Below are 18,857 nucleotides of genomic sequence, written 5' to 3' on the forward strand. Positions count from 1 at the left end.
ATGATGAATCGTTTTCATCTATTTATTAAGGAATTTATTTTATTTTTACATTTTGTTTTATTTTATTATTACTATTGTTGTATTTATTTTTCATGTGGGCCCAGATGTCTCTTTTGTTCAAACATTCAACGTACTCATTTTACAATAATGAAAAAGCATCCAGAATCTCAAAATAGAGACGAAACGCCTGTAATTACTCTGTATTTTATAAATATTAAACGCAGAGTTATCTTTATTACTCATCACAACACACTACGGATCACATAATTATGTGAAATGTCATTATAATATAAATACTATTATATAAAGACAAAAAGCAATTATATAATAATCATATATTATCATACACGGGTGCTTTATATGTGGAAGCACAAATATTTTAAATATTTTTAAATATTTGAAATTACAACCATACAACAGCTTTGTATTGTCCTCAGTGTTACAATAAAACACATCATGTTTAAATATTTTAAAGAAAAACCAGGTTATGTACAACAGCTTTGTATTTTCCTCAGTGTTACAATAAAACACATAATGTTTAAATATTTTAAATAATAACCAGGTTATTTACAACAGCTTTGTATTTTTCCTCAGTGTTACAATTTAAAAAACTACAATTAAATATAGTAGAAGTTCAGCATATACATAGTTTTCAAACAAATTTCCTTTATATTAGATGTTTATTATTAGGCATTTGGTCCAGCAAACAACTTCTTCCTGCCCTCCATGCCTGACATGGCATCCACATTTTTACGCCAGTCAGTCACTTCCTCTTTCTGCGTGACATAAAAGGTAAATATATTAGATCATTATTGTAAATGTTTGTTGTTTGACCAGAAGAAGCAGATGATCAACATAGGTTCATGATGCATTTAATGATCTAATATCTGACTGCACTATTTTTAAGCTATTAATGTAAAACTCTTAACTGTGGTTTAGTAGATATTCTTACCTTTTCCTCTTCCTTTTTGACCGTTTTGAGGTTAGCCTTAAAGTCAATTGACTCCTTGTGTTTGGCCCCCAGCAGAGCTCCAAGTACAGCATCAGCAGAAACTCTGACCCTCTTTAATGCTGGTCTCTTCATTTTGCCCTTCAGCTCGAAAACTTTATGGTTCAATTCTGCAATCTATAACAAAATTATGTAAGTAACAGAAAAATACCGTAGAATGTAATGCTAGTTTCCAAGAGATGCATATACCTCCTTTTCATTTTTTTTTACTTTAGCTTCAATGTCGTATCGTTCCTCATCCACAACATCGATTTGTTGATGTTGTTCTTTGCACAGATTCTGTAAAACCAACACTGGCATGTAGGGAACCAAGTCAATTTTGACTAAATACGGATATGCAGCCAAAGATAACAACCTGTAAATCCTGTATAGAGAGTCCAGACAGTTTGAGTTGTGGAACTCTCTCATTCAGCGTTTTCTCTCTCTCAATCTGTTTCTGTTCCTTCTCTTCAGTCAGTAGGGTGGTGGCCTTCTTCAGTAGTTTGGTCTGTAAATCAATGCATGACGTTTAGACTGCCATTCTGAACAACGATAAGATGTAATTTCTGCATCATTGTGACAAGTAAAGTCCATGTGATGGCATCAGTTGGCACAGTATATGTTGCATTGGCATTTAACATTAATTATATGAACATCAAAGTGAACTGTTCATTCCAAATTGTTGAACCGTATTTTAAAACAAAAAGTAGACACTAACCTTTAAGAATAGGCGCCGCGATGCTGAAATCTTTGGCTTTCTCTAAGGAAGAGAAGCAAAATGAACTGCAATAACATTTTTGCATTTTTTGGTTGTTCGGTTCCTTAAAAAAACTTCAATTAAAAACTGTACGGAGTTACTCACCGGACTGACACAGAATGGGCCAAATACATATACAAACATACACAATGAAACAAGTGAGATATTCAGTTGAACTATTTTATATATATAATCTATAGATTCAAAATGTATTTCTACAAATACTTACGCAGATTCAGACATGTTTGTGGCTTTGTTTTGTTTCCTGGAGGAAAAAACAAATGACTTTTTTGCTATTCAAACCAATCTCAAACTATCGAGTTGTATTCATAAATACAACACAGAAAACTTGGTCAAATAACAATAAACAACACATATAGCTCATATCTGAGAGAGCTTACCTTTTAGGTGATGGATGTCTGCCTTCGGCCGCCGTGAAGAAACTGAGCAAATTTATAGAGTTTGATGGGCTCATGAGAGGCTCACTAAAATAGACCACTGTCCTCACCATTCTCACTCTCAAATGCTTTGCATCCCAGGCTGTTCTGAGCAGCCTTCAGCAACGTGACGGACCACCTGGTGCCCAAGTATACTTTATGTTCTCTGGACCAAGGGTGAGCCCAACAATACTTAACCTTTGATATGTCCTCAATTTAAAATGATCCCTAAAATTAAGCTTTTTATTATTTTGCTGTTTTTTTGGTAACCATGTGTGATACATAAAAAAAAAGTTTGTGGAGAAAACAACCTAATTGCCAACATAAGGTTGACTGAAACTACTTATATACTAGTTGAAATACACGTAAGTATGAGATTAATATTAATTCTGAAATATTAATTCAGGAACATTAAATTACTTCGGAAAGTTTACTTTAGGGTCAAATCATTTTCAAAGGTATTTCCCTATTTATTATTAAGGACTCTCGGATATAAGGAAATTTATGATTTAATGGCTGAAATGATGCACACATACATGCAATGTTACAGATGGAGTGTAAGACATGTCTGTCAGGCACAAATCAGACCCTTTTGTTGTTCTGATATATTGTTTTATGCTGCCATCAACAGGCTAGAATAAGAACTGCAGTTGTATAAACACGACGCCCATTGTTACAAAGGCTTTACAAAACGCTTTACATGCTTACAACATTTTGCATTCTCTCTCAATCAACAGCCTACATTTCTGTGATCATAAGTGGTTTGTTATTACTGAGCGAGAAAAGTCTGTTTATCATCTGCCATCTGCGTATATACATTTTTTAAAACATTAGTTAATACACAAGGAACTTAACATGATAAACTGTATTGGCATTAACATAAAAAAACACAATATGGCATGCTTAAAAACTAAATTGCTGATTGTTAGTTTATGTTAGCAAATGCATTCACTTACAAATATAACCTTATTGTTAAGTGTCAAATGAAGGGCAAAATATGTCAGCTAAATCTGAATATATTTTGAGGCCATCTGTGACTTTATTATTTACATTTTATTGACCAGCATCAAATGTTTCAGTTCCCTTCATTCCAGACATGGCCACCACATTCTTACACCAGTCAGTAACTTCTTCTTTCTGTTGGAAGACAGAGAAATCAAGTGGCACTTGGGCAATTCCAGCGTTATGGACGTGGCATAAAAATGCTCAAGGAATGAATTTGTTACGAATATATTGAACCATCTGTTTATATTTTACTAAACCTGTGTTGATTGAGTCTAAACATGAAAAAATGTCAGCCTATGAACAAATTTTCTATTTTAAAAAAGAGAAATAAACATGCCTTATGGACGTGACAAAGATTGGACGTGGTACATACCTGACTCTGAAAAATCATGCACTAAAAAGGAAACAAATGCTTTACAAATTTGAAGAGAGATCTATTCAAATCTATCTACTTTTAGTGTAGCGCAGACATTTGACGTGGAGAGAGAACAGTTTTAATATTCATTATCATCTTAACTTTCATGTTATAACTGTGAATGCACAGCTAAGGGAAAGACTGGGAAAATTGTGGGGCTGCGTAACATTTTTATGTCCCTCTTTGTCATTTTTGGCCACATTAACTCCAATGTCATATCGTTCCTCATCAATCACATCAATCTTGTGATGTGAATCCCCACAGAGCTCCTACACAAAACAAAGTAACAATGGACTGCAGAAACACAACAGTGATACAAATAAGATATTAAAAACACTGGAATGTCACTGGATAAAATAAGATTTTTGTACAGTTGTGGGCAAAAGTAATGTTAAAATTGGAAAAAGACTCAACATTAATAACTCAATTAATAACTACTAGTATGAATAACTCAACAAAATACAACAAAAATCTAAAAAATGTTTACAACTAATAAAAGAGTACTCAATGTTTACTTTGTTACGTGATCCTTTTTGTTGAGATTACTTGCGTTTAGATTTGGGCGGTCTTAGTCAAATTGTGTTATGAACTGGTGGTCACAGGAGGCGTTTCAGACAGTTCTGGGTGAGCATTCGCTTCTAGATAAAATACATACTTGTTCCGACACTTACATTTTTGCTATTGTACGTGTCTAATACATGCATGGGCAACTTATAACACACCAAAGACACAGAAAAACACGTATTTCCGGCGAATCACCCCTTTAAAACTAGCCCTTATGCGTTATTTTCAATATGTACAATCTCAAAAATCCAAAATACAAATAGTTTTTTGTATTGTATGAGAGAGAGAGAGAGAGAGAGAGAGAGAGAGAGAGAGAGAAAATATGTAAATGAATACATTTGTTTTGTGTGTTTTCATGTCAGGTCTGCCTGCACGTGGGTTCTCTCCTTGTGTAATCCCTGACAGAAAACAAGCATTTAAAATAAACTTGAAATATTCAAAATAATGTGTTATTTTGAGTGAAAGGCCTGTTTAAACTGTATTGTATTGTTGTATTATTTAGATTGTAATAATAACTTTTTGATTTTGTCAAAGATTGACATTTGAGTATAGCAGGTTATACGTTCTTATTTTATTTTAGTGTATTAAGATTACATATTATTAGAAAATAATGCATCATAAAACTTTTGCATGAATTATTTATGTAAACGCCTATTTAAAGAATAATGCTTGAATTAATTTGGTAACTGGACGCTTTAATATACATGACCTTATTTATTGTCCTCTACACAGCGGTAGGAGTTCTGTCCATAGGTGAAAATCTTTCCGGATTGTCACTAATTTGAGAGGCATCTGAATAAATCAAGCACTTGTGATCCTCAACATTTTGTACAATGAAGCTATTCAAAATAATCTACATCCTAATATCATTAACATTCAAATGACTTTAAAAGCGAATTAGATTTTACTTAAAAATTTAAGTCAGCATTTTAACTACATGTTGAATTTATGCCGTGTATAAACACATCTAGCATCCACGAAACAAATACACGTTATCACCACTGAAATAAAACACAAACCTGCTAGAAGAAGCAAAGACTGGAGAGTGAGTTAACCGGTTGAGGTAAGAGGAAAATCCTTCAGATTTATTGTTTCAGCACCCATTGGAACATCTCACTAAAACACACCCCTGTGTGTGCCACCCTAATGACATTTACTGAACTAGTGTAATAAAACAACTTTTATTTGGATAGAGATATGGAGTTATGCAGTGTGGAAGGCTTTGAATGCCTCTTTTTGATGAGCAAAACTGTTTTGATGTTCAGTTCAATGGGAGGTGAGGAATGTGAATCATAAAATATCAATGCCTTAATCTGTAGAAATAAATCTGAATAAATGAACAAAATTCATATGTCAGAGCAGTCATTTCATGAACGTGCTAATTTCTATACACATTAAGCAACCGAATGCTGGCAGGAGAATGGCGTATAAATCATTTCTTGTATTTAGAGGACAGCGGGCAGGTGTACTACTGTAATGTGAGCTTCTCTAGTCACACATCATTCTCTGTGAGAGGTGACACTCCATCTGAATTACCACCTGCCATTTGTCCGTATTTATTTTTAGTTCTCATGGCCAGATGAAGGGATGCCAAATGCAAGAAGTTATTTTCTTAAAATGGCTTTGTTTTGAATTCAGTTAATGAAAACTGTCAGTAAGTATTCTCTTGCTTTATTATTATGATGGTAAATCTACTTAATCGAGCAATAGTTCACCCAACAATAAAAATCCTGTCATCCTTTATTCAACAATATGTCATTCAAAACCTGTATGACTTTGATTCAGTGGAAAAATGAAGATATTTAAAAAATGTGGTTTTGTGTCAATACAATGGAAGTCAATAAGGCCATTGTTCTTCTGGTTACCGAAAAAAAGAACGTCATACAGGTTTGGGTAAGTAAATTCATTTTTGGGTGAACTATCCCTTTAAGTCGCTGAAATGGTGTCTGGTCTCAGAATGGAGAATAATATGTGAAGATAAACAAAATTTATAGCTTTTTCTCACATTTACAAACACAGTTTTTTTATGTTATGTCTGTTACAAATTAAAATAGACAAAAGTGCATGGCAACGTCAGTACCTACAGATTTCTCTATATTTGGTGCCTTTGTCTACAGATTGTCCACAGATTGTTGCTCATAGAGACAAAAAACTAAGTGTTTCTTTAAGCTCTATTTATTTTTCAGACAGAAATTCAGCTAGACATCAAATAAGTAAGGACTAGTGACATTGAACGTTACATTTTTAACAGTCTTCTTGTTTCAATATACTTGAAAACATGTCTTTAACAACTTAAATAAAGCACTTTAGCAATGCCTTTGTGTAAAGAGCAGTTCTCCTACAACAGACCTCTATAGCAATAGACATTTTCAGAGGATTTGGAATTTGGTATAATTCTTGATGCCAGTTGTGATGCAGCTGTCACCTATGAAAAATAGATTTAATTCAGTCAGTTCAAGTCAGTCCAGGTGAAATATATCACAGGTAAAACATCCTTAACCAAAAGTATTAATGGAAATTTGAAATAATACATTTCAAAGTTATTGCTTACCCTCTATTGACCAGCATCAAACAGCTTCTTCCTGCCTTCCATTCCAGACATGGCCTCCACATTCTTACGCCAGTCGGTGACCTCTTCTTTCTATAAGCAGAACACGCATAACAATGGTTAGGTTTAAATGGCTTTAAATATACTGTCCAACTCTATAATACAGTATATATATATATATATATATATATATATATATATATATATATATATATATTCTATAAGCAATAGAGTTTTGTTAATACTTTCCGACAAATAATCACGAGATGCCAAAAACTCACCTTCTCCTCTTCCTTCTTTACTGTTTTAAGGTTGGCTTTGAAATCCACAGATTCTTTGACCCTGGAGCCCAGAAGAGCACCTAACATGGCATCGGCAGAGATCTTCACCCTCTTGAGAGCGGGTCTCTTCATTTTGCCTCTAAGTTCAGTGATCTTAATATTCAAATCTGTAACCTAAACAGTCTCATGAATGTCAACAAAAATTCATAAATGCATTTATAGGTGATTTTTCTGATTGTGAATGATCGATAGAGAACATGGTACCTCTTTTTCATTTTTAGCCACCTTGGCAGCGATATCATACCTCTCCTCATCTACAACATCAATCTTCTGATGGAGGTCTCTGCAGAGAGCCTAAGAACACAAAATTGTACTTTTTTGTAATGCCATGGCTACACTGATTCTTTTTGTACTACAATTTAACATATACTTATTCACAAAGCGTACAAAGTAACTAAGAGATTCGAACCACCATTACTCCTAAAAGCATCTGCACATACCTGAAGCTCTTGAACAGACAGACCGGAGAGTTGCAGAGGTGGGACTCTCTCACGCAAGGTGTTCTCTCTCTCGCTCTGTTTCTCCTCTTTTTCATTTGTGAGCATGGAGGTTGCTTTCTTCAGAAGCTTTGTCTGGAGTAAAATATGTCAGAAAGGTGATTTTTATACACTTTCTTTAATTATTTTTAAGACCTGAAAGATAATAAATTATACCTTCAGAAACAACCTCCTTGATGCCGAAATCTTGGATTTGGGTCTCTGAAATGATTAAGCACTATTTGTAGGGTTTGGACAGTAAGGCTTTTTAAGACATAAACTACGAATCAAATGTTTAAGTAATCGAAAAAGAAGTCACCACTTACCTGTCTAAAACGACCAAGTGTATTTGAGGAGAACGAAAATAAAAAGTTTAAAAAGGAAACGCAAGATATCATATATGCACGTAGAGATTAAAGTTAAAAGAAAAAATACTTACGACTCTGACATTGTGAACTGCTTATATTTCCTTTACAAATGAGGAAACTGGTGCAAATCACTTGTCAATATCTGCAATACACAGATCAGAGTAACAGGTCAGCGCATATTACTGACACTGATAGGTAAAATTATTTGTAACAAATTTGAGCAATATGACCATATTTTGGAAAACAAACACTTTTACAAATGTACATGCTGTAAAAGTGTCTTAGTACTCAAGCACAAATTGTCAACAACATGGACAAATGACTAAGAAATTGTTTCACATAGAAAGCAATCAGATTAAATAAAGTGCTCATTTTGACTTTTTCTAAGAATTAATCTGATGCATTCTTCAATCTTCAGGAAAATCCTTGGTTGCCCTTTAGAGTTTCAATAGAGGTCTTAATGACTCAAACTGTGATCGGATCTGGAACCACATCTCATCTCATCAAACTCTTACTAGTTTTAATGTTAACAGTGTCAGTATGTCTGATCATACCTGTTACTCCAAAGACCAATCCAAAGGAATAAGTAGAGGGTGACAATGCCGGTGGACGAGGAAACCCAGGCAAATTTGATGACCTCCTCACCCTCCTCTGAGTGGCTCACTAAAATAGACCGAACCTTATTCCGTGAGGCTCACTTGACTTTGCACCATCAAAACACAATTGTGCACTTTGTCCACTGCCAGTGCCTCTTCATTGTCCATTGTTTGACCCTACAAGGGATTAAAGTACAGTGGCCCACTGGTGCACAACACAACAAAATTTAAAAAGCAAATATAAGTTCTGCAACACAACGGAATAAAGTCACAACACAATGGAATGAAGCCAAGACACAACGGAAATGCTCCCAACCACCAGGGGCACCAAAGTTCGTATATTGTTCTATATTTTTAGTGGCACATTGGGCACTTCCATGCTTGGTTCAGTCCAGACAGCAGCGTGAGAGAGATCGGGGAGCACGCTGATTATTAAGACAAAATATTATAAGACTGGACTCAACACACTTAACGTTAATTACTTTTTCTTTCAACCGGAGCCGATTTGACAGTCAGAAAAGAGCACACTACTGCCTCAGAGCACTAGAGCACACATTAAATGACTCATGACGACTGGACTTTCTTTACTGATATATATTAGATGAACAAGCTTCGCATTATATCCTGTTTAGTTAGTCATAAAGCCGCAATGCTCAAAGTATTTTATGCATTCAATGTTTTAGAGGTTATGCATGTATAATAAAGGTTGAATAAATTGGTAATGAAAACTGTATTTAAAAGAGTAATCAATTATTAGTAAGAGTAAAAAAACGAATGGAGATTTACACAGGCTAAGTCCTGAGCAAACTGAACCTGATAATGGAGAATGTGACGTCGTCTGCATCATAATGCAGATTTAAAATTACTTTGATCAAAATTACATTTACATTTAGTCATTTAGCAGACGCATTTATCCTAAGCGACTTACAAAGAGTTCGGCGGGCAATAAGCAAAATTATTAACAAAAAGTAAATACAACACGTTTTGATTGCTTGATCTCTTAGCCATCTTTAAAACGGCCTGTATGTTCTTCTGTACCCTTACAAACAGATCGCTAGCCTTTTTCATGGAGAAAAAGTTTCGTTCTCATTGATCCTGCTGCTTTGTGTATTTCTGCATCTATAAATAATAATAAAACATGTTTTTCCTTAAAAACAGCTGTCTTTGTAATTTAAAAAGATCTATATAATAGTAACCCATTTGTATTGCAGCCTTCTATGATTTTTCCTGTCTGTTCACCTTTTCCAGTGCATCCATAATGTCATAAATATAATCTTATACATGGTGTATTTATATATTATGTTTTTGTAACTCTGCTGGTCAATATGACTCAAAGAACCTGGGATTATCCTGTATTATTGGTTTTGAGCGATAAATAACCTAACAAACAGAAATAGACATATACAGAGATTTAAATAACGAATACAGAGTGGGTTGATTTGCAAGTTAAAATACATGATACGGGCAAAATGTCATTGTAAACCGAGCTGCCCTTACATGATTATCAGTAGTATTAGACATTACCGCAAACATTGACTGCATATTTAAAATATACATAAACTTCAGGCAGGATAGTGAGTAAACGTCCGCCCAGAGACAAAAAACTACTAAAACAACACCTAGCAAAAAGCGCACCTCCTTCCCGGCATGACGTACAGTTTTTTTTGTCTCTTGATTCCGTTCTGTTGTAGTTTGATTGCGTTGTGCACCAGTGGGCCACCGTAGAAAAGGCCTAGCTGAAGTCATATAACCTCTACTGACATTTTTAAAGAGTATCAGACAATATAACACATCCTTGAAAACATGCATTGTTTTTAATCTATATAGGATGTTGTTTCTATTTTATTTGACAAATAAACTACATATAAATTCTTCATCATGTCTTGCATCACATGGACACATGGGGAGCATGTGGTAACTTAAAACCAGTTATGCACACACAAATGCAGAACAACGTTGAGGAACATGTTTGTCTGGTGAAACAACACAAATATTTTTTCAGGACAATTTAATTCGGAATGCCATAATATTGCAATTTGTACTTTCAGTAGAGTAGAACGTCTTACAATTTCGGACATATCTTCCATGACATCACAACATTGCATACAATTGATCTCCATAATATGTGACTCTACTGCTCATGAATACACTATGTAACACTTCAATTCACAAAATATCACATTAAGTTTCAGATGAAAATACATTTAAACAGACAGTTTTCAAATCACAGCAAAGAGCAGAAACTGTAACATTTGCTAAAGACTTACAAAACAACAAAAGCACAAACATTATACACAGTTTTTCTAGAATGTAGCATTACATTAAACAGACAATATAGCATTTGTGGATTTTCTTGCATCAAACCATATATGTGCTGGATGCTTTTGGTAAAACCTCCTGCTTTCTCAAAGGTGTGCCAGAAAATGAGCTGTAAGCAGGAAAACAATGTTATCTTCCATTCACGATGCTTATTTTGTACATCAATACTCAAAGAATGAAAAAGACTGAATGTGTTGCATTGTGAAGTCTAAATTAATTTTTACCTTATGACTGTCCAGCATTAAACAACTTCTTCCTGCCCTCCATTCCCGACATAGCCTCCACATTCTTACGCCAGTCAGTAACCTCTTCTTTCTATAAATAGATCAAATGAGCTTTAGAATGTTGCCGTGTGATAAACATTGATACACGTTATCGTATTCAGTAGCTTATAATACCTTTTCTTCCTCTTTCTTTACTGTCTTGAGGTTGGCTTTGAAATCTGCCTTCGATGGCATTTTCGATTCGGTCAGAGAACCAAACATAGCATCAGACGACTTCTTAACCTTCTTCAGCTGGGTTCTCTTCGTTGAACCCTTCATTTCCCAAATCTTCTGGGTCAAAGATTGGATCTAAAACATGACATGATTGCATGTTTTACATTTTAATGTCACCACCATACAAAGCATCACACCCATGACATCCTCAAAAGTGATTTGCAAAACAAACAAACCTTACCTCTATATCATTTTTAGCCACTTTGACCTCAAGGTCATATCGGGCTTCGTCGACAACATCAATCTTGTGGTGAAGCTCCTTGGAAAGCTCCTACAAATAATGTATATTGTGTATACAGATGTTTTTTCATGTGCTATTAATGCAGTATTTTGATTTATTAGATACCTGCAGCTCCTGTACTGACAGACCAGAGAGTTTGAGAGGAGGAACTCTTTCATTAAGAGCATCATCTTTTTCTCTCTTATTCTGCTCTTTTTCAGCCACCAGCATAGACGCCGCCTTCTTTAAAAGTTTGGACTGTAAAGTACAGGAACAGCGAATTTAAAGTTCCATCAGACTTAGCACAAAGCTTAGCACATACCACACAGTGCTGCCAGCAGCGAGCCATTTATCACCGATTATAGTTGTGTCATCCAAAGACTCTTAAGACATGCAAGCAATTTTGATTTTATTAACCAGATAAATATTATTAATAAAATGCATATTAAACAAACAGAGAACTTACTTTCAAGAGCAGCCGTCTTGTAGCGGTATACTTTGTCTTTTTCTTAAAAACAAAATCAGGTCAGTTTTATTCCAGTCTGAACAAAATCAATTGGGCATTTTCTTATGTTCTGCTAAGAGAAAAATGACCTACCGGTCTAGGATGGAAGAAGGCAATGAGGTAAAATTAGAAAAAAAAACGTTAACCAACCAGTCAAATTGATCCATTTCATAACACTCTTAAACACTATTCTGATGTATTAAATAGGCTATAAATTAATTGGTGTACTTACCCTTCAGACATAGTTGTTTTTAATTATGAACCTTAAAGAAAGACATGTTTTTGAGTGCTCAAAAATCCTTTAAGGTTTAACATAAAGGTCTATTTTGTAATTAGAAATGTGCATGACATTTAACAAAGTAGTCTGTGTCTATCTATCTGTCTATCTACATTCTCACAGTCCAGACATAGAACATTGTCAGGAAAGGTGAGGAGTGCCAAGTATTTGAAAGTCACAGGAGTGATTTTGTCACAGCAGAGCAAAATTTAATTTGGGATTCATTATAAAACTGTTTATAGATGGCACTTGTTCAAAGCATTCAGTCCGTCTATCAATTCTGTCTGTGCCTATTGTGTTTGATAAAGCACATGGTTGTTAGTGTTCGTAGCCAGGCTAAATTTGAACACCGCTGCCATTCTCGTATATGGCATGGTTTAAAACTCTGGCCTTGAGTCCTTGGCACTGAATACAAATCCTGATGAAGCAACCGACGTAGACCAGCATGAATTCAGCATGATTTATGTTGGTTGGTGCTGGTCACCCTAGTGGGCCAACCAGCATCCAAAACACAACATATGATTTTTGCATAAATCTTTAAAAAAATGTAACAGATACATTATACACATAAACATAAACGCAAGGAATTCAGACACTATTTGTTCATCACTCCTCACAATTTATTTGACAAGGTCAAAGGTTGTAATAAGGCACTAATGTGCTTGACACAATGGATGTGAACTAAAATATCCGAGGCTTTCACGGAATCTGGAAACCGAATCTCCAGATACAGAATATTCTCCGATTACATTTTCGAACATTCAAGAACATTTGATCTTGGATCTGCGTATCTCGCTGAGTAAGCAAGCACAGAAATCAGCAACAGTATTGACATAAATTCTTGAGTTGACACAAGCAGTTTGTAACGTAAATAATCCCAGTAGGAAGCCGTGGCCATTGGAGAATGTGTATGAATCCATCCTCTTCTAGTGCAGGTGTGAATATAGACAAATTCTAAAAGCTGATGTAAATACAAAATTTTAAAAGCTGCTGGATCATACATTACATATCCCTTGAATTGTTTAGTTATAAACTAAATGTATGACTACATGTGTAGATCCCATAAATGTGATATGTTATAAGACTTACCTTGATCAATCACAGGAGAATGAGTTGTGTGCTGGTGTCAAAGCAGAACACTAATTTTATGATTTTATAGGTTGAATCCCGTGTATGAAAATAGACACCCTGTTATGTCACTTGCATTCACGTGTGCAGAATTACTAAACAATTTGTTCTCCACCTCTTCATGTGTGGCATTGCACAAAACAGAGTGTGTATGTCCTCCAGGTCGGGGACATAGATACACACTACAGAATGACACAAACACATCTGCACACTAGCAGGGTTATGCAATATTATTCAAGTTCTCTATGGTTTCAATTTAAATGCAGATCAAAACGTTTACAAATTCCAGTTTAAGTAAAAAAACCTTTGTAAATTGTGCTGTTGCAAATTTCAAGTTTACTGTACTGTAAGTCGACCTGTAAACTTAGATAATGAAAAAACATATTTATTATTTAACAGCACTTACATATTAACTTAAAACATTATAAGAACGAAAAAGAAAAAAGGTCTCCTCATGAAGGCTAAAGTTAATGGCTCATTTATTAACCACGTGCTTGTGTTTGAGGACCATAAAAGCTGAGTGTTTACCAATGCTATTCTGCTGCATGCCATGTCAATGGGGAAAGAGCACATTGTAAATCAAGTTACATGTTTAGAAGAGAATGATAGCGGTGTCCTATAGTAAACTTTTAACTTAAATATAAAGTACACAAGGAAGGGCATATAATTAAAGTGCATGTATATCTGTGTCAACAGATGTCTTTAAGTCAATTTAGTTTGTAGATGTAGTTATTAAAAGTTATAACATATTTTTTTATGTTTTATGTTTAGAGGTGTAATGAATACTCCACTCACAAGGCGTTTTATAGTTAAAATAGCCGAGATAAATAGTTAAAATAGATTTTTAAGATCTCAGCATACAGGTTTTACATACACACATTTTGTAGTAAAATGATTTCTCACATTATAAGACAAGGTTTCTTTTTGAAAAAAAAACACTATTGTTTAAACAAATGTAAACATAGACTATACCTTAACTGGTTAGTTGACCATACGACCTCGCAGATGTCAAATGACGTAGGCTACGCTCACGAGGCCCTCTAGTGGTCATAGGTAGATGGTAAATGTCATGACAAGAGTTTATTTTTCCATAAATAGTATTCGACAAGATCATTTGCTTATTTGTTATTTAGTCTAAACTATGAATAAGTATATATTTTTTGATTTTGTAACTGGACACGTTTTATTTAATAATTTGTTTGGCCATTTGTTCACTTTTGATTCATTTACAAACCTCTCAATAAATATAAGATCATACTGTATGAAACTGTATGAGACTGTATGGAAAATACAGAGGATATACATATGGAAAAAAGTATTTTTCATCTGCACACGCTGTACTTTTATTTTCTTAACCCCTCCTCCTTCCTCGACTTATCTGATCTCATGGTTTCCTTTAACTACAGATTCTGAAAACCTGACAGAAAATGTTCTCTGGTTTCACACCAACAACTTGATTGTTTCTATTCCACAGCAATAACAGCATTATGGTTGTGGAATATCTTTTTTTCTTCAAGTTTTTGTCTTTCGCAATGACCACATCATCTCTACATCTTCTAGATCATCCTCCGATGAATTGTTCTCAAGAGGTACTGAGTACATTTTCTTTCGGTTCATTTTCTAACATTAACAACTTCCAAACATGTCAATTGTTCTTCTTCGCAGGAGCTAGCATGCACAGTTCAAGTGGGCAAGTACAAGTTTGATGCTCTGTAATAGGTTTTCATAACAATAAAAAATGTAACAGTTCATATTATGTATTAGTATTAGTATTATACTGTAAGACTTTACTGATTGTCTCAGGTAACTGCTCAAATGAGGGCTGGGTGATGCCACGGGTGAAGGCCCCAAGATCTCCACAGACTGTAACTTCAAAGGTAACAGCTAAAAAAGATCAAGGTGGACAGTATGCGCCTGTTCTAGAGCTTACATGGAGTCAATCGCCTGATGGTAAGATATAAATTATGATGTGGCTATTGACCTGTTACCCCAAAGAAGATATTATATATTATTAAAAGACAAATATTTACAATCAAATCAAATGTATAGAACCAAGTAAACTAAATTTAGCAAGAGTAACTTTCTGTAATGGCTCAGGAGACATGAGTTCTGTGTTATGTTAAGGGAAAATCTTTATTTTAAAAGTGTTAAAAGAAGACTCACATTAAAGTCTTTGGTGTTTCCATCTCCATTCAATCTCATTGCATTATAGGAAAAACAATTGAGATTGAGGCAATCACAAAACTGCATTTTCTTATCATACACAGTATAATAAAAGCAATTCATATAAACATATTTATTAATATAATGGAATACAGAAAGCATTATATTTTTAACTACAAAGTTTTGCTTCAGGTAGCATATACTTCATCAATGGGACTGAAGTCTGTGTAGTTGAAATAGCTACAAATAAGAGTGAGTGCGTTTGTTACATCTTTCTCAATAAACTGCCATGGACAAAAAATCTAAAGAACGAAATGGTATGTGAATAAAATAATATACTGTAGTGTTATTTAAGCCATAGGCTATATGTTACAAATATACAAATGTTGTTTGCACATGTAAAATGATGTTTCAGCGTTGTTTCTTTTTATATTATTTTAGTGGACTTTTTCTTTGGACAGAGTTGTGGTCTACCTGGGTTTTAAATATCAGATTTTTGTAACCAATTTACCAAAGTCAGACATAGGTAGCTACACAAAAGAAATCAACGTCACAGTTCCAGGTACTGTATATATTTTTGTAGTTACTGTGATCCACTCAAGTAAACTTGTTGATGACATATTTGTGGTTGAAAATCATTTTTTTTTAACTTATATTTTTAAATGTGTAGCAAGTTTCTGACGTGGTAAATTCTTCTGAGAAATAGAATACTTATCAAGTCTATTTGTGAATTTAGAGAACCTTTGGAATCCTAAGCTTGTTTGGACAGTCGAAAAAATGAAGGAGAGAAACCTGGTGATAACAATAGTCTTTGAACCAGAAACGTTTTCTGACCAATTCAAAGTCTCTATGCTGAGTCCTGACCTTCATCTAAAACTGTCTCACATTGCCCTGAAGGTAACGTTAGTTTTTATTATCAACATTAACAGGATTGTTCCCTCGTAAATAAAAATTCTGTCATCCTTTATTCACCCTCATGTTGTTTAAAACCTGTACATGACTGCTCTGTCAAACACAAAAGAAAATATTTTGAGAAATGTCTAAGTGGTTTTGTGTCCATACAATTGGAAGTCAATGGGGTCCAGTGTTGTTTGGTTACCAACAATCTTCAAAATATCTTCTTTTGTGTTCTGCACAAGAGAGAAAGTCAGGTTTGAAATGACGTGAGGATGAGTAAATGATTCAGAATTTGCTTTAATATTATTATTATAAATGATCATCATTGTTTTATAAAAAATCTGCTTTGAAGGCAAACCAGACATCGCTGAAAGTTAATTTTACACTGGAACCAAGGCAGATAACTGACTGCAGTTTGTACTTGGTGGTGAGTTTATGAATGTGGTTAAAACGGAGTATACTGACCATTAATACTAGAAGCCCATTTAATGAAATAATCTTTAAGTGTCTTCTTCAATAGATTCAGCCACTCTCTGTTCTATGTTTGAATAACTGTCTGGATTACAAAGAGAAAGTTGATATTTGCCCATGTAAGTATACCCATGGAAACATGCAGAGTATGATTTACAGCAATGCACTAGTTTAACACGGCTGAATTTGTCTTTATCTGTTTTATTTATTCAATATGATGTGATTTCTGTTTACATGTTAATGGAAGATCTTCCAAAAGCTCCTGCTGATTTGACAGTTTTGGTGATACTGGTTTTGTTGATGGTTACATTGGCAGTGGTTTGTTGCTGCACTGCGTTCTTGATGTACCCACATTTCCATAAAGGTCAGTGGAATCATACGGCCAGTACAATATCCGTGTAATATCAATGCTACCAATGCTGCGTTTCTCTTTATTTAATTTGAATCTTAATGCACCATTTGCATTTCATTTCAATCATGTCTTTGAATAGCCGCCCCCTCCTTGGACAGCTCTACCTGTGCAAAACCTAAACTGGAATGCAAACCTGTTCAAGAACATAGAAGGGTCTTTATTATCTACTCTTTGGACCACCCCCTGTACAAAGACATCATCCTGAGATTATGTGCCTTCTTGAGGGCTAAGTGTGGCACAGATGTTACCCTTGATCTCCTTGATTCATCTTTGCTCGGCACCATCGGTAGAATTCAATGGCTGGACATGCAAAGAGAGCAGATCTGCAAGTCTTCGGATAAAGTCCTGGTCTTGTGCTCTCCGGGCGTGTATGCAAAATGGAGAGGGATGTGCGGTGAGCAAACTGTTCGACTGAAGGAGGACGCTTGTTCACCAATTGGAGACATGCTCACGCCGGCCCTGAGCCTCATCATACCGGATTTCGCTTACGCTTCGTCTTTTCACAAGTACATAGTGGCTTATTTCGACAATGTGTGCAGTGAGAACGAAGTACCGGCACCATTTAACACTGTGGTGAAGTACAAACTGATGAAGCACTTCGAAGAACTCTACTTTAGGATTTTAGGAGTGGAAAAACACGAGCCGGGGTGGATTAAATGCATCGAGGGCATCAGAGAGAACGATTACTTCACTTGTCCATCAGGAAGAGCCCTACGAGATGCTATTGAAGCGTTTCACAAATACCAGCTGAAGAATCCAAACTGGTTTGAAATGGAGCTTTTGGGTACTGATGATGAAGGAGAGGTGGCCAGCTTTGTACCCATCTGTCCAATGGACATCAGCTACAATGCTGTCACAGCAAGTTTTGAATTGACTGAAGAACATGGAGCACAAACGGGTGTCAATATCATAAAGTGTTGCAATGAAGATGAGCACATTTTAATGACTTCCACTGTAGAGACAGGCATAATACTAAATAAACCATCTTTAGTTGTTACCACAGACGTTCAGATAAGTAGTCCGGTACTGAATAGTTTTACCACCATTGATGTGAAAGAGATACCAGCAAAAACAACATTTGGCACAACATGTTTAATGCTTCCCACCCCTGTAACCCCTTGTGAACATCTTTAAACAGACATAACTATGTTCAATCTGTTTTTAACATTCAAAATTAGTATTAAAATGTAAATCTTTGTTTACTAGCAGTTTCTAAAGGGTTAAAGGCTTGTTTCCACCCATAATTACCTTTTATTTCAAGTGTTTGTAACTAGTTTTAGTAACTAGTCATATAGCTGTGATTTCCTTAAGGTGAAACATGTTTTTATTATTATTATTATTATTGTTATAAAGCATGAAATGCACCAAATAATTGAGAGAAATATGTGTCTATTTGCATCAATATGTGTCAATGATTAAAACTGTTAACAGTGAAAAACCCAATTCAATCTTTTCTTACCTCATTGGCATATT

General features: G+C 34.9%; 3 protein-coding genes across 3 annotated transcripts; 1 reads left to right on the top strand and 2 right to left on the bottom strand.

The window, feature by feature from the left end:
- Window positions 1-194: 194 nt before the first annotated feature.
- LOC306890891 (troponin I, slow skeletal muscle-like) lies at window positions 195-11,789 on the bottom strand. The gene is made up of 10 exons (XM_079450907.1): window positions 11,658-11,789; window positions 11,493-11,582; window positions 11,213-11,386; window positions 11,047-11,129; window positions 1,851-1,854; window positions 1,707-1,748; window positions 1,365-1,496; window positions 1,199-1,288; window positions 953-1,126; window positions 195-776 (listed from the first exon to the last, which is right to left on the bottom strand). The coding sequence occupies exons 1-10, from the start codon at window positions 11,760-11,762 to the stop codon at window positions 687-689; spliced, it is 984 nt and encodes a 327-aa protein (XP_079307033.1). The 5' UTR covers window positions 11,763-11,789; the 3' UTR covers window positions 195-686.
- On the bottom strand, window positions 6,333-8,744 carry LOC306890724 (troponin I, slow skeletal muscle-like). The gene is made up of 8 exons (XM_079450660.1): window positions 8,454-8,744; window positions 7,967-8,041; window positions 7,709-7,753; window positions 7,496-7,627; window positions 7,260-7,349; window positions 6,996-7,169; window positions 6,718-6,807; window positions 6,333-6,591 (listed from the first exon to the last, which is right to left on the bottom strand). Exons 4-7 carry the CDS (start codon window positions 7,598-7,600, stop codon window positions 6,721-6,723), a joined length of 456 nt encoding a protein of 151 aa, XP_079306786.1. The 5' UTR covers window positions 7,601-7,627; window positions 7,709-7,753; window positions 7,967-8,041; window positions 8,454-8,744; the 3' UTR covers window positions 6,333-6,591; window positions 6,718-6,720.
- A 3,028-nt stretch (window positions 11,790-14,817) lies between the features above and the next one.
- Window positions 14,818-18,825, top strand: LOC306890727 (interleukin-17 receptor A). The gene is made up of 10 exons (XM_079450667.1): window positions 14,818-15,030; window positions 15,107-15,131; window positions 15,245-15,391; window positions 15,797-15,921; window positions 16,046-16,166; window positions 16,341-16,501; window positions 16,854-16,928; window positions 17,022-17,091; window positions 17,220-17,336; window positions 17,464-18,825. The coding sequence occupies exons 1-10, from the start codon at window positions 14,929-14,931 to the stop codon at window positions 18,516-18,518; spliced, it is 1,998 nt and encodes a 665-aa protein (XP_079306793.1). The 5' UTR covers window positions 14,818-14,928; the 3' UTR covers window positions 18,519-18,825.
- Window positions 18,826-18,857: the final 32 nt, after the last annotated feature.

This window comes from Barbatula barbatula (assembly GCF_947034865.1).
Source record: "Barbatula barbatula genome assembly, chromosome: 25".
Taxonomy (NCBI): domain Eukaryota; kingdom Metazoa; phylum Chordata; class Actinopteri; order Cypriniformes; family Nemacheilidae; genus Barbatula; species Barbatula barbatula.